The sequence below is a fragment of the Nicotiana tomentosiformis genome, chromosome 3, assembly GCF_000390325.3.
Source record: "Nicotiana tomentosiformis chromosome 3, ASM39032v3, whole genome shotgun sequence".
Taxonomy (NCBI): domain Eukaryota; kingdom Viridiplantae; phylum Streptophyta; class Magnoliopsida; order Solanales; family Solanaceae; genus Nicotiana; species Nicotiana tomentosiformis.
In genome coordinates this window covers 79,302,482-79,315,549 of record NC_090814.1, presented here as the reverse complement: position 1 = coordinate 79,315,549, position 13,068 = coordinate 79,302,482, and the positions used below count along the sequence as shown (strand labels likewise).

Sequence of the window (13,068 nt, the reverse complement as noted above, 5' to 3'; positions counted from 1 at the left end):
CTGTCGTACAACTTATGAGATCGGTAATCAAAGAAGGTCATGCCGAGATAAAATCCACAAGTTTAACCTGGGATTGGAGAAACAAATACATAAAGTACTTCAAGAATGGGAAGCTTCCATCAGATCCAAAGGAATTGAGAGCCCTGTGTACAAAGGCAACACTGCTCACCTTGTCCGAAGACGGAACACTGTTTAGATGGACGTTCGATGGACCATTGGCAATATGTTTGGGACTGGGAGATACTGATTACAACCTACGGGAAATTTACGAGGGCACTTGTGGAAATCATTCGGGTGCCGATTCGCTGGTCCACAAAATACTTAGAGCATGGTATTATTGGACCGATATGGGCAAGGATGCAAGGGAGTTCGTTTGAAGATGCGACAAATGCCAAAGGCATGCGCCCATGATTCATCAACCCGGGGAACTACTCCACTCGGTCCTATCTCCATGGCCTTTCATGAAATGGGGAATGGACATCGTTGGCCCTCTCCCATCGGCCCTAGTTAAGGCTCAGTTTATTTTGTTTATGACTGATTATTTCTCTAAATGGGTTGAAGCACATGCTTTCGAAAAAGTCAGAGAAAAGGAAGTGATAGACTTCATTTGGGACCACATCATATGTCGATTCGAGATGCCATCCGAGATTGTATGCAATAATGGAAAACAATTCATCGGCAACAAAGTAACTAAATTTCTTAAGGATCACAAGATTAAAAGGATCCTATCAATACCTTATCATCCCAGTAGAAATGGACAAGCCGACTCGACCAACAAATCATCATCCAAACTCTTGGGAAGAGATTTACCGATGCCAAAGGAAAATGGAGAGAAATACTACTTGAGGTCCCATGGGTATACCGCACAACATCGAAATCCAGTACCAGAGCAACACCATTCTCGTTGGTTTATGGTGCCGAAACTCTGATCCCAGTCGAGGTCGGAGAACCTAGTATCAGGTTTCAAAATGCAACAGAGGAATCGAATAACGAGACCATGAATACGAGCCTAGAATTGATGGACGGAAGATGAGAAACCGCTCTCGTGCGACTGGCCACCCAAAATCATCGGATCAAAAGGTACTACAATAGAAGAACCAATCTTCGACATTTTAACATCGGGGACTTAGTACTAAGAAAAGTCACCATCAACACTCGAAATCTGAATGAAGGGAAACTGGGTTCGAACTAGGAAGGGCCGTATCAGGTTCTCGAAATCGCCGAAAAAGGATCCTACAAACTTGGTATGATAAACGACAAACAACTACCGAGCAATTGGAACGTATCGCACCTAAAACGATACTACTGCTAAGGTACGACCCTCCCATGTTCATGTGTATTTCGAAACTAACCCTTGCAGGTGTTCGACCAGAAACATGGATGGATTCTTCAACACGAAGCCTTTAGGTCTGAAAGCGCGCGTTGCACTCTTTTTCCCTTAGACCGGGTTTGTACCAAATGGGTTTTCCGGCGAGGGTTTTAATGAGGCAACCATTGATCGTGCTAACTTAGAACAATTCAACAGTATCCGAGGCCTATTTACAATCAACCTCGAATACTGGGGGGCATTGCCCTCGAATATCAAGTTCGATGCAAGGAACTTACTTCATGGCAACAAGGTCTCGATAGGGAAAAATTATAAGGGCCAAATGGTCAAATGAACCATGCCCGCACAGTTTGCTTGAGCCCTGGCATAAAACATGTATGCATGTGTAATGACTTATGAAGAGAAATTTCTATCTCATACCTCAAAAAGGTTCTTCTACTTCATATTCTCGATCTATTATGCAAACAGGCTTAAGGGCCGACCACGACCGGAGTTCGAATGATTACCCCCACAAATCGGGGATTGCCGTCTGAAAAAACAAACGAGATAGAATTATATAAACTCCGAAGATCATAAGCCCAAGAGGCAAATCCCGAACTAAAGATGGATTTTTATAGGCCACGTCCACCCACTCAGGGACTGATACTTCGGGCAAGCTCGAAAGTAAAATGGAAAAATAAGCCCAAGACATAAATCCCGGACTAAAGAGGTTACAGCCAAATTAACACAAATCGGAGACGTCCGAATTTCGTAACAAAACAGTCCTTCGAAATTAATCATAAACCGGTTAAAAAGGCTACCCCCGGCAAAATCATAAAAGGATTCGATAATATCAAGCCTCGAAAACTCTAATGATTACAAAATCGTTCGAACTCTCGAACAATTCCCTATTTCATGCCAAGGCATTACAAGTTTTGCAAATACGAATGATAAGAAACTCTTTCAAGCCGAAAAAGGGACAAATCCATAAACAATCTTTTTACAAAAGCCTAAGAGTTACTTTACTTCGAGTTCGAGAAAGCACTCACTCGACCATAAAGCCTAAGGGTTGTTTTTTATCTTGAGTTCAAAAGATCGTCCTCACTAAAATAAAAAACCTAAGGGTTACTTTACTTCAAGTTCGAGCAAGCAATCACTTGACCATAAAGTTTACGGGCTATACTAATTCGGTTCCAATCGAATTGTTTAAACCTCGAATTTTAGAATACAACTTCATAAGGAAAAAAGGAAGAAAGTTTTATATATATGTTGAAAAATCATTTACAAGGGCATCATGGCCCGATCAAGTTCCTCTACAAAAGACCAAAACGGTCTTATGAGAAACATGAAAAATACTAAAAGACTTAGTCCTCTCCGGGAGCAGCATCTTCGCCCTCATTCACTTTCAAATCCGCTCATACTCCCGATATCATCATCAACATCAGGAAAGGCCAATATTCTGGCTTCTGTTTCAAGCTCATTAGCATTCTCGATCTCGGCTGTAAGATCGAATCCACGAGCATAGATCTCCTCGAGAGTCTCCCTTCGAGACTGGCATTTAGCATGCTCGGCAACCTAGTTTGCTCGAGCCTGAGCAGCTTCGACAACCTCCTTTGCTCGAATCTGAGCAGCTTCAGCATCAGGTTGGTAGACGGCCACCATTGCATCAGCATCATCCATGGCTATTTTGACCTACGATTTGGCCGATGCAAGTTCTGTAGCCAGTCTCTCTTGATCGGAAGTTGCTGAGCCCAATCGAGACTTGAAATCCTCTATTTCCTTGGCTTGCACCAAGGCCATCTCTTTCAATCTTCGGAGTTGGGTCTCAACCGAGGCCAGTTGAGCTCGGGCAGCTTCTTTTTCTGAAGCAAGGCGATCCATGTTCTTTTTCCACTCCTCGGCCTCCACTTTCACTGCGTCCACTTCAACACGAAGCTGTCTGATCACATCAAACTTTTGCTGAACCTGTGGGACCGAACTGTTAGCCATCACGCCCGAGTCAGTGTCATTAACTTCAAAGATTCTTTTTACCTGCTCGGACAAATCATCTTGTTCTTTCCGAGCTGCTTCTAGCTCAACCCGAAGTCCATTTGCTTCCCCTTCTCTCTGCTCACTGAGAAGCTTGAAGGTATCTCTCTCCTCGGTAAGCCCTCAGAGTTCGGCTTCGTACCGGCTCAGCTCCCCTAGGGATCGGTGAAACACCTTGTGATGAAGCACATATGCCTACAAAAATAGAAAAAAAGGAATTATGCAAGGAAATAAAAATGCAAGTATGAAAATTGACAAAGAAACACTCAACTTACCCGATTCAGGGATAGTTGAGCTTCGTTAAAAAGACAAGAAACTCCTGCCTCGCTCGAGCTTTCTTCGAAGCCTCCGAGTCACCAAGACCGGTAACATCTTCCACCCCGACAAAATAACCACGGAAAGGGTCTTCCTCTTCATGGGCTCCTTCCCCGTGATAGGCCTCCACGGCCTGAGCGTCGTGTATCATCGACTGGGAAAATGAAGGAAACGAGGAATCCCAGATTTGTATTGCCCCGAGTAGGTCTTTTGGAGCGCCATCTTCGTCTTCGGGAGCCTCAAGCCCGGTTTCTGCACCGACTTTCACTTCCTCATCGACGATCTCTTCGCCCCAAGGTAAAGCATCTTCAGTTCCCTTCGGATCTAGAACTTGGGTTAGAGTCTCCTCCTCGACCTTATCGAGCCTAGACGGAGCAGTATCAACTCCCACTGATTCTAAAGCTTTCTGAATATCGGCGCCAACTCGTGCACGGGCCACCGACCTAGAACCACCTTCTTCTTCTTCCCTTTCATCCCTTAGTCTTTGGACTGACTCCATAGTCAGTGGGATTGTGTTCCCATTGGGTTTACAGGCCGCTCTCTTCTTGGGTTTTTGACCCTCGGGGTTCGAGGCCCTTTTTCTCTTAATCTCCATCGCCAGTTTCGAGATAGGAGGTATAGCCGTTTTATCTCCGGGCGAGGGTCTCATAACCGCATCCTTTATGAGACCTAAAAAAGGATAAAGTAAATAAACTCATACTTGAGAAAAAAAAATGCTTGAACGATAGGCGAATCGGTAAGCCAAGAAGAAGGCTTACCATGAGTACAAGCTTCCCACCGACCCTTTGACAAATCGCGCCACGCGCACTCGGCGTATGTTGACATAGAAACCAGGCTCCTGACCTTGTTCTTGAGGTGGGGAACCACACCCGGCATCCAAGCAACGATTGTGTCAAGAAAAACACTAATAAGAAAAGATAACGAAGTAAAAACAACAAAAACTAAAAACGGAATCATACTTACGTTTCATATTCCATTTCTCGAGAAATGGCATACTCTCAGCCGGGATCAGGTCCGAGGTCTGCACCCGAAAAAATCGGCCCATCCAACCCCGATATTTGTCTTCATCTATACTCGAGGTGAAGGCCTTGGTGGCCCGGCGTTGAAGCTTTATCAGCCCACCTCGGTAAAGTCAAGAGCTATATAATCTTACGATGTGGTCGAGGGTAAAGGGAAGCCCATTGATTATTCTCACAAAGAAACGAAACAGTATCACAATCCTCCAGAAAGAAGGGTGAATTTGACCGAGGGTCACATGGTATTTCTTGAAAATCAACGATGACTGAATCGAGGGGACCCAACGTGTGATGACCCAAAATGTCATCTTTAAATTTAATAATTAATTTTGTGTTCTAAGACCTCGAAAAGCACTATTTATTATTCCTATACTTGCGTGCACAGTCCATAAAATTTTCCGGAAAGTTTTTATGTAAAAAATAGATTAAAATATGAATTAGAGCTTTAAAACTCAATAAAGTTGACTTTGGTCAATATTTTGAGCAAACGGACTCGGATCAGTATTTTGACAGTTCCGGTAGGTCCGTATCGTGATTTGGGACTTGGGCGTATGCCCGGAATCAAATTCCGAGGCCCCTAGCCCGAGATATGGAATTTTGATGAAAAATTAAAAGTTTAAGTTCAAATAGTGACCGGATGTTGAATTATGTGCAAACGACCCCGGAATAGAATTTTGATGATTACAACAGCTCTGTATGGTGATTTTGTACTTAGAAGCGTGTTCGGAATTTTACTTGAAAGTCCGTAGTGGAATTAGGCTTGAAATGCCAAAAGTTGAATTTTGGGAAGTTTGACCGGCCGGGGGGTTGACTTTTTGATATCGAGGTCGGAATCTGATTCTGGAAATTGGAATAGGTCTGTTATGACATTTATGACTTTTGTGCAAAATTTGAAGTCATTCCGAATTGATTTGTTATGTTTTGGCAATAGATATAGAATTTGAAAGTTCAAAGTTCATAGATTTTGATTTGAGGCGCGATTCGTCGTTTTGATGTTGTTTGATGTGGTTTGAAGCCTCGACTAAGTTCGTATTGTATTTTGGGACATGTTGATAAAATTGGTTAAGGTCCCGAGGGTCTCGGATGGATTTCGGAAGGTAAACGGAATGGATTTCGGACAAAGAGGGTTGTTGGAAATTTCTGTTGCAGAGCTGTTCGCCAGAAACTTCTGGTGCGTAGAGAAAACTTTGGAAGCTTATATCTCGCAATCTATAAAGAATCTGAAAATATTTAAAACTTCAAAGTTGTAGCCCTTTGTTTCTAGTTTTCAGAAAGTTAAACCATTCTTTATTTGGACTTTTGTACAGAACGTTATGATGGATTGAATGAAGGCTGGTAGAGCAGTTTCGCCAGAAATTTCTGATGCGTGGAGCCGATTTTGGAAGCTTATATATCGCAATTCATAAGAAATCGGAAAAGTTTCAAAACATGAAAGTTGTAGTCGTTTGATTATAGTTTCCAGAAAGTTACACCATTCAACATTTAGACATTTATACATAATGTTATTATTGATTGAATGAAGGCTGATACAAGCAAGATCTAGTGTGGACTTTTAGTGACGGAAAATGGACTTTTAGGCGATTTTTGGGCGATTTTCACGGGAAAACATTGGGGTAAATGTTCCTTATCCTATATTGATTATATTTTATGATTCCACACTTATTTATATCATGAATTCGTGAATATATGGAAGAAAAATTAAGATTTTTGCAAAATCTTTCAAAAACTAAAATTTAAGATTTGGAGGTCGAGTTCTTATCAGATTTTGGTAAAATTGGTATGGGTGGGCTCGTAATTGAATGGGTTGTCGCAATTTGTTAGTTTCTCCGGATTCCGAGATGTGGCCCCCACGGGCAATGTTTGAGCTAATTTTGGATTTTATTGTAAAATGTAATATTTTTTCTTCTGAAATTGATTAATATAATTTTTGTTGAATGTATCGAATTAATTATGACTAGATACGAGTCGATCGAAGTCAGAAAATCGAGGAAAAAATATAATACTTGGTTAAATTGGAGCAAGTCAAGGTAAGTGACTTGTCTAACCTTGTGTGGTGGAAATCTTTCCCTGGATTGGTATTGATGTGATTATTGAAATGTGTTGAAAGTCGTGTAAACGAGGTGACGAGTGTGTACACGGGCTAAATGTGAAAGATTATATTTTTAAATTGTGTAGATCACTGCTGCGCATTTATTAAATTATTTTATCTTTTTATATTCTTCATCATTGATCTGAGATATATATTTCAAATTTGTTTGATATTTTTCTGCTAATTGTTATACATGTTTGGTTGAAACTTGGTTTCTTTTATTTTGTGAATTATTCGAAAGTTGATTTTCTTTAAATTAAATATTATTAATATGAAGTATTTGACATTTTTAAACTTGATATTAAAGCAACGTATTAAAGATTTTGAAATATTATTTTTCTGAATTATTTACTCTTGAATATTTTTGTAAGATTTTCGTACTCGTTGTGATGGAGCCGTGAGCTCTTTATTATGGATAAATATTATTGATGATTTATTTTGGCATGAGCCGTGAGCTCTTTATTGTGGAAAAATATTGTTGTTGAATTATTTTGGCAAGTTAAAATATTTGAGCACTTGAGGTGTAAATTGTGATATATTGTGATATTGATACGCATGCGGTGGTATAAGGTCTGGGTATTAAAACGCATGTGGTGAGATAAGGGTGGCTTGATACGAGTGGCTAGTAGGGGGAACTACTAGAAGTCATGTGGTGTGATAAGAATAGCAAAAACGCGGGATGCTATTTTGGGAAAAAATATTTTCTTTCAAATAAATTATGAAGGCTCCCGTGGTGAGATAAGGAAATGAGATATTGTGAATTTGTTTATGATATGGGACTACGAGGCAGTACCTCGGGAGTGCCCTTGTAGATATTGATTTATGGCCGCAGTTGCCTTTGATTATTGTTGTGATTTTCTTAAAGTTGAAAAGAATTCTGTTTTGTTTTCACGAGGTATTTATTTGCCATTATTTGGTGTAATTAAATGTGACATACTACTTGATTTATTTTCATTGTCATTTTATCTTATAATATTATTTAAACATTTACCATGCCATTATTTATTCTCCAGTACGGCCTGACCTGACCTCGTCACTACTCTACCGAGGTTAGGCTTGGCACTTACTCGGTACCGTTGTGGTATACTCATGCTACGCTTCTGCATATCGTTTTGTGCAGATCCAGGTATATCTTATCAGACCAGGCATCAGTAAACTAGCTGTACGAGGAGACTTCGAGGTATATCTGCCAGCTTCCGCAGACTCCGGAGTCCCCTTCTATCTTACTATGTTGTCTTCCTTATTTTCTTTAGACTCTGATGTATAGAGACATAGAGAATAAATTCTTAGAAGCTTGTGACTTATTTCTACCAGGTTTTGGGAGTTGAAATTGTTTGAATTGTAATTTATTTATTTCAGATATTTAATATTATTTCGCATTGATAGGCTTACCTAGTCTTAGAGACTAGGTGCCATCACGACATCCTACGGAGGGAATTTGGGGTCGTGACAAATTGGTATCATAGCTCTAGGTTCATAGGTGTTATGAGTCACAAGCAGGTTTAGTAAAGTCTTGCGGATCAGTACGGAGACGTCTGTATTTATCTTCGAGAGGCTATGGAACTGTTAGGAAATATTTACTTATTTGATTCCTTATCATGCGACATCGATTTAGCTTGAAACATATATCTTATATTCCTTTGTATCCACTTATGTATGACATTGCGCACTCGGTATCAGTTGTGCATTGATGGTTTGTGATGCCGCAGATGGACTAGGAGGGAGCCAGAGATGCTCAAACATTGCCTCAACGTGTGGTTCCGACTGAAGATGCGGACGTATTGAGAGATCACCTAGTGAATCATGTAGCAGGGTGCAACAGATGTTGGCATCTGGTTGATTTATAAGAGTTGTGAAGGTTATTATTGTGGATCATTGGACTGTGACCTATGACTTCGCGCTGGGGGAGGGGAGTCCACTATCAATGGATGGATTGCGGGGTCATGTGTTATGTATGTTTTGCCTTGAAATGTATATATGTGGTACCGAAAGGTTACCTAAAAAATTATACATGTTTAAGGCTTGAGATTTTGTAAAGGATAAGGTTGGGACTTGCGGTATGTCCATCTCCTTAATAATCATATACTTCAGGACTAAAGGACTTATATAAACAACTCTAAATTTGCAGAAGGTCTACTCAGCGTGGACGTCATGGTTGCGGATTTTGGGGTGCTTCGGAGAAAGTACACTTGTTGACGAGATTCTAGCCTATGTGGTTCGTGCCAAGAATTGTCTGTATGGAGCTCTAATTTTGTGATCGTTGTGTATAAACAGGGGCAAGGGTTACCCCAAAGAAGAATCGAAGAGTATGTTACGAAATGGGTAAGCTCAATAGTGTTAAGTCAGCATAACAAAAAAAGAAATTTGCCATGGGAGAGATAATTCTCGACCGGTGTTCGTGGCAAGCCTATGAAGAGGGCAGACCAACCAATGCAACACCTCCCACTTGGCTCAGTTCTCAGAAACGCTTTTGAAAGAGTTTGTTTCCCGGACTCTCCGTAATGCGTGGCGCATAGAGTTTGAACGGTTGCGTCAGGTCACCATTGACGGTGTCAGAATATGCCATCAAGTTCAATAAGTTAGCCCGTCATACTCCTACTTTGCTTCCTACAGCCAGAGGGCGAGTCCATAGACTCATTAAAGGACTCAATTATGATCGTAAAATTTTGTGCGACTCGGGAGCTACAAGCTGATACTTTATTTCTGCTAGTTGTACAAATTGCCAAGATATTAGAACGTGTTCGGAGTGAGGAAAAAGGAAACTAAGGAGACCAAGATGTCTCGAGGTTGTGGTGGATTCTACTCTGCAAGTATAAATCATTATGGCGGGGGCTCGGGCAGTCGGCCAGCCCAGTCCGCACATCGGAGTACTCGGGGTGCTCCAATAAGTTCTTTTAATGCACCACTGACATGAGTTCCTACAATGGTTATTACATTTATCTAGCGCATAGTCAATATGAGCAGCCTAACCCGCAAAGGGGGTGTTACGAATACGGTGATACTAGGTACATCATGAGAAAATTGTCCCAAACTTGGGAGAGACTTATTTCATCAAAGCACTCAGGCTACGTGCCCCATTGCAGTTACTACACCACCCACACGACCAGTTAGAGGTGGAGGACAGACGGGTAGAAGGCGTCTTAGAGGTGGAGACCCAACCGTTGATATATTTGTTTTATGGTATGGCGGAGGTCGCTACATCAGTTGGTGTCATTATAGGTACGACCTTGATATAATATAAAGGAATAATTTCCTTAACTTGATTCGGTTATGAGTATCGAGACGAGTCCTCCTATTGTGCTCCACTTATGAGTGAGCTTCATAATTCTATAATCTACTTATGTGTTTACCCCTGTTGGGAGATTTTATGGAGATAACTACGCCTATCATTTCGTGTTGGTCACTAATAAGAGCTGCGAGGATAAATGTGGCTTTCTGTTACTCATTTCGATAAGTTTTGATGTAAATTCTGAATAATTAATTGCAAATTGTGAATTATATGCCTTACCGGTGTGGGGTTCATTATGTGTTGTGATTTGGTGTAACCGAAATTATTTAAAAAGAAAAAATGGAAATTTTCGATTGGCAAGATGTGCATATTACTTGTGATTCAGAACTGAGGACGAGATCCTCACATTTTTATATAAATTGATATGGTTAAACCGGGCTACGAGCTGCGGTGGAAGTTATATAAGGATGAGATCCTTGTGAGAAAAATTCTTGTGTTTAGGTTCTCCTTTGTGAAATTAAATTTGTACTATAGTACTAATAGGAATTCATGCTTGTTAGGATTATTTGGAAATTCTTATATGAAATTCTATGTGCATAGTTGTCAAATTCGTGTTGTAATTATTAATTTTTAACCTACGAGGTAGGTGCCCGCCCAGGTGGTGTTAAATGTGATTTGTTAATTCGGGTAAATAATTATGAGGTCTTCATGCCTCGCATCTCGTTATCAGTATTGTGAAGGTTTGCAACGAGATTTTTGTTAACATGAGGTCAATTGATGATTCTATAATTGATTACGAACAACTTTTAAGACCAGATTGACCCAAGAGGGTGCCCCATTTACAGGGTCAGACGAGTGTGAGTTGAGCTTTCAGAAGCTCAAGATCACTTTGACTACGACACCAGTATTGGTATTACTTACATGTTCAGGGTCTTATACTGTATATTGTGACGCGTCGCGTATTGGTCTCGGCGCGGTGTTGATACAAGACGGTAGGGAGATTGCCTACGCATCCAGACAGTTAAAAGTACATGGGAAGAATTATCCGGTCCACGACCTTGAGTTAGAAGCTATTGTTCATGCCTTGAAGATTTTGGCGACATTATTTGTACGGTGTCCATTGTGAGGTCTACACAGATCACCGGAGTCTACAACATCTGTTTAAATAGAAGGATCTTAATTGCGGCATCGGAGATGGTTGGAGTTGCTTAAGGATTATGACATCACCATTATCTATCATCCTGGGAAGGCCAATGTAGTGGCCGATGCCTTGAGTCATAAGGCTGAAAGTTTGGGCAGCTTAGCATATTTTACTGGTAGCAGAGAGGCCTTTAGCCTTGGATGTTCAGGCCTTAGCCAATCATCCTGTCATGTTGGATATTTCCGAGCCTAGCTGAGTTTTGGTTTGTGTGGTTTCTCAGTGTTCTCTTTATGATCGTATTAGGGAGCATCAGTATGATGACCCCCATCTGCTTGTCCTTAAGGATACAGTTTAGCACGATGATGCCAAAGAAGTCACTATTGGAGATGACGGTGTATTACGGATGCATGGCAGGCTATGTGCACCCAATGTAGATAGCTTGCATGAGTTGATTCTCTAGGAGACTCACAGTTTGCGGTACTCCATTCATCCCGGTGCTGCAAAGATGTATCAGAACTTGAGACAAAACTATTGGTGGAGGCGGATGAAGAAGGACATAGTGGAGTATGTAGCTCGGTGTCTAAATTGTCAACAGGTGAAATATGAGCATCAGCGACCGGGTGTATTGCTTCAAAAGCTAGAGATTCCAGAATAATAATAGGAGATGATCACTATGGATTTCGTTGTTGGGCTCCTACGGACTTAGAGGAAGTTCGATGTAGCTTGGGTGATTGTGGATAGATCGACCAAGTCAGCCCATTTCATTCCTGTGGTTACTACTTACTCTTCGGAGCAACTGGCTCAGGTCTATATGCGCGAGATTGTCAGACTCCATGGCATACCGGTATCTATCATCTCTGACCGGGGTACACAATTTACATCACGATTCTGGAGGGCAGTACAACATGAGTTAGGTATCCGGGTAGAGTTGAGTACAACATTCCACCCTCAGACAGACGGGCAGTCCGAAAGCACTATTTAGATACTGGAGGATATGCTTCGTGCGTGTGTGATAGATTTTGGGGGTGCTTGGGATCAATTCTTACCACTTGTGGAGTTTGCTTACAACAACAGTTATCAGTCAAGCATTCAGATGGCTCCGTATGAGGCTTTATATGGTAGACGGTGCCGGCCTCTAGTGGGTTGGTTCGAACCAGGCGAGGCTAGACTATTAGGTACAGACTTGGTTCAGGATGCCTTGGAAAAGGTTAAGTTGATTCAAGATCGACTTCGTACAACCCAATCTAGACAGAAGAATTATGCGGATCGAAAGGTTCGTGATGTTGCATTCATGGTTGGTGAGCGGATATTGCTCTGGGTTTCGCCTATGAAGGGTGTGATGAGGTTCGGGAAGAAGGTTAAGTTGAGCCCTAGGTATATTGGGCCTTTTGAGATTCTTGAGAGAGTTGGATTGGTGACTTACAGACTTGCACTACCACCTAGTCTTTTTGTGGTTCATCCGGTATTCCATGTTTCTATGCTTTAGAAATATCACGGCGATCCATCTCATGTGTTAGACTTCAGTTCAGTTCAGTTGGACAAGGATCTAACTTATGTTGAGGAACCCGTGGCTATTTTAGATAGGCAAGTTCGAAAGCTGAGGTCAAAGAAAATTGCTTCTGTGAAGGTTCAGTAGAGGGGTCATCCGCTCGAGGAGGCGACTTGTGAGACCGAGCATGATATGCGCAACCGTTATCCACACTTATTCACCAACTCAGGTACTTTTTCTAACTCCGTTCGAGGACGAACGTTTTTTTAGAGGTGGAGAATGTGATGAACCAAAATGTCATCTTTAAATTTAATAATTAATTTGTGTTTTAAGACCTCGAAAAGCACTATTTATCATTCCTATACTTGGGTGCGCAGTCCATAAAATTTTTCGGAAAGTTTTTATGTGAAAAATGGATTAAAATATGAATTAGAGCTTTAAAACTCAACAGATTT

The 13,068-nt window shown here is 41.2% G+C and overlaps 1 protein-coding gene across 1 annotated transcript; it reads right to left on the bottom strand.

Moving 5' to 3' along the window:
- Positions 1–2,998: 2,998 nt before the first annotated feature.
- LOC138908059 (uncharacterized) lies at positions 2,999–4,626 on the bottom strand. The gene is made up of 5 exons (XM_070198696.1): positions 4,613–4,626; positions 4,408–4,553; positions 3,645–4,318; positions 3,509–3,529; positions 2,999–3,412 (listed from the first exon to the last, which is right to left on the bottom strand). The coding sequence occupies exons 1-5, from the start codon at positions 4,624–4,626 to the stop codon at positions 2,999–3,001; spliced, it is 1,269 nt and encodes a 422-aa protein (XP_070054797.1).
- Between the last annotated feature and the right edge of the window lie 8,442 nt (positions 4,627–13,068).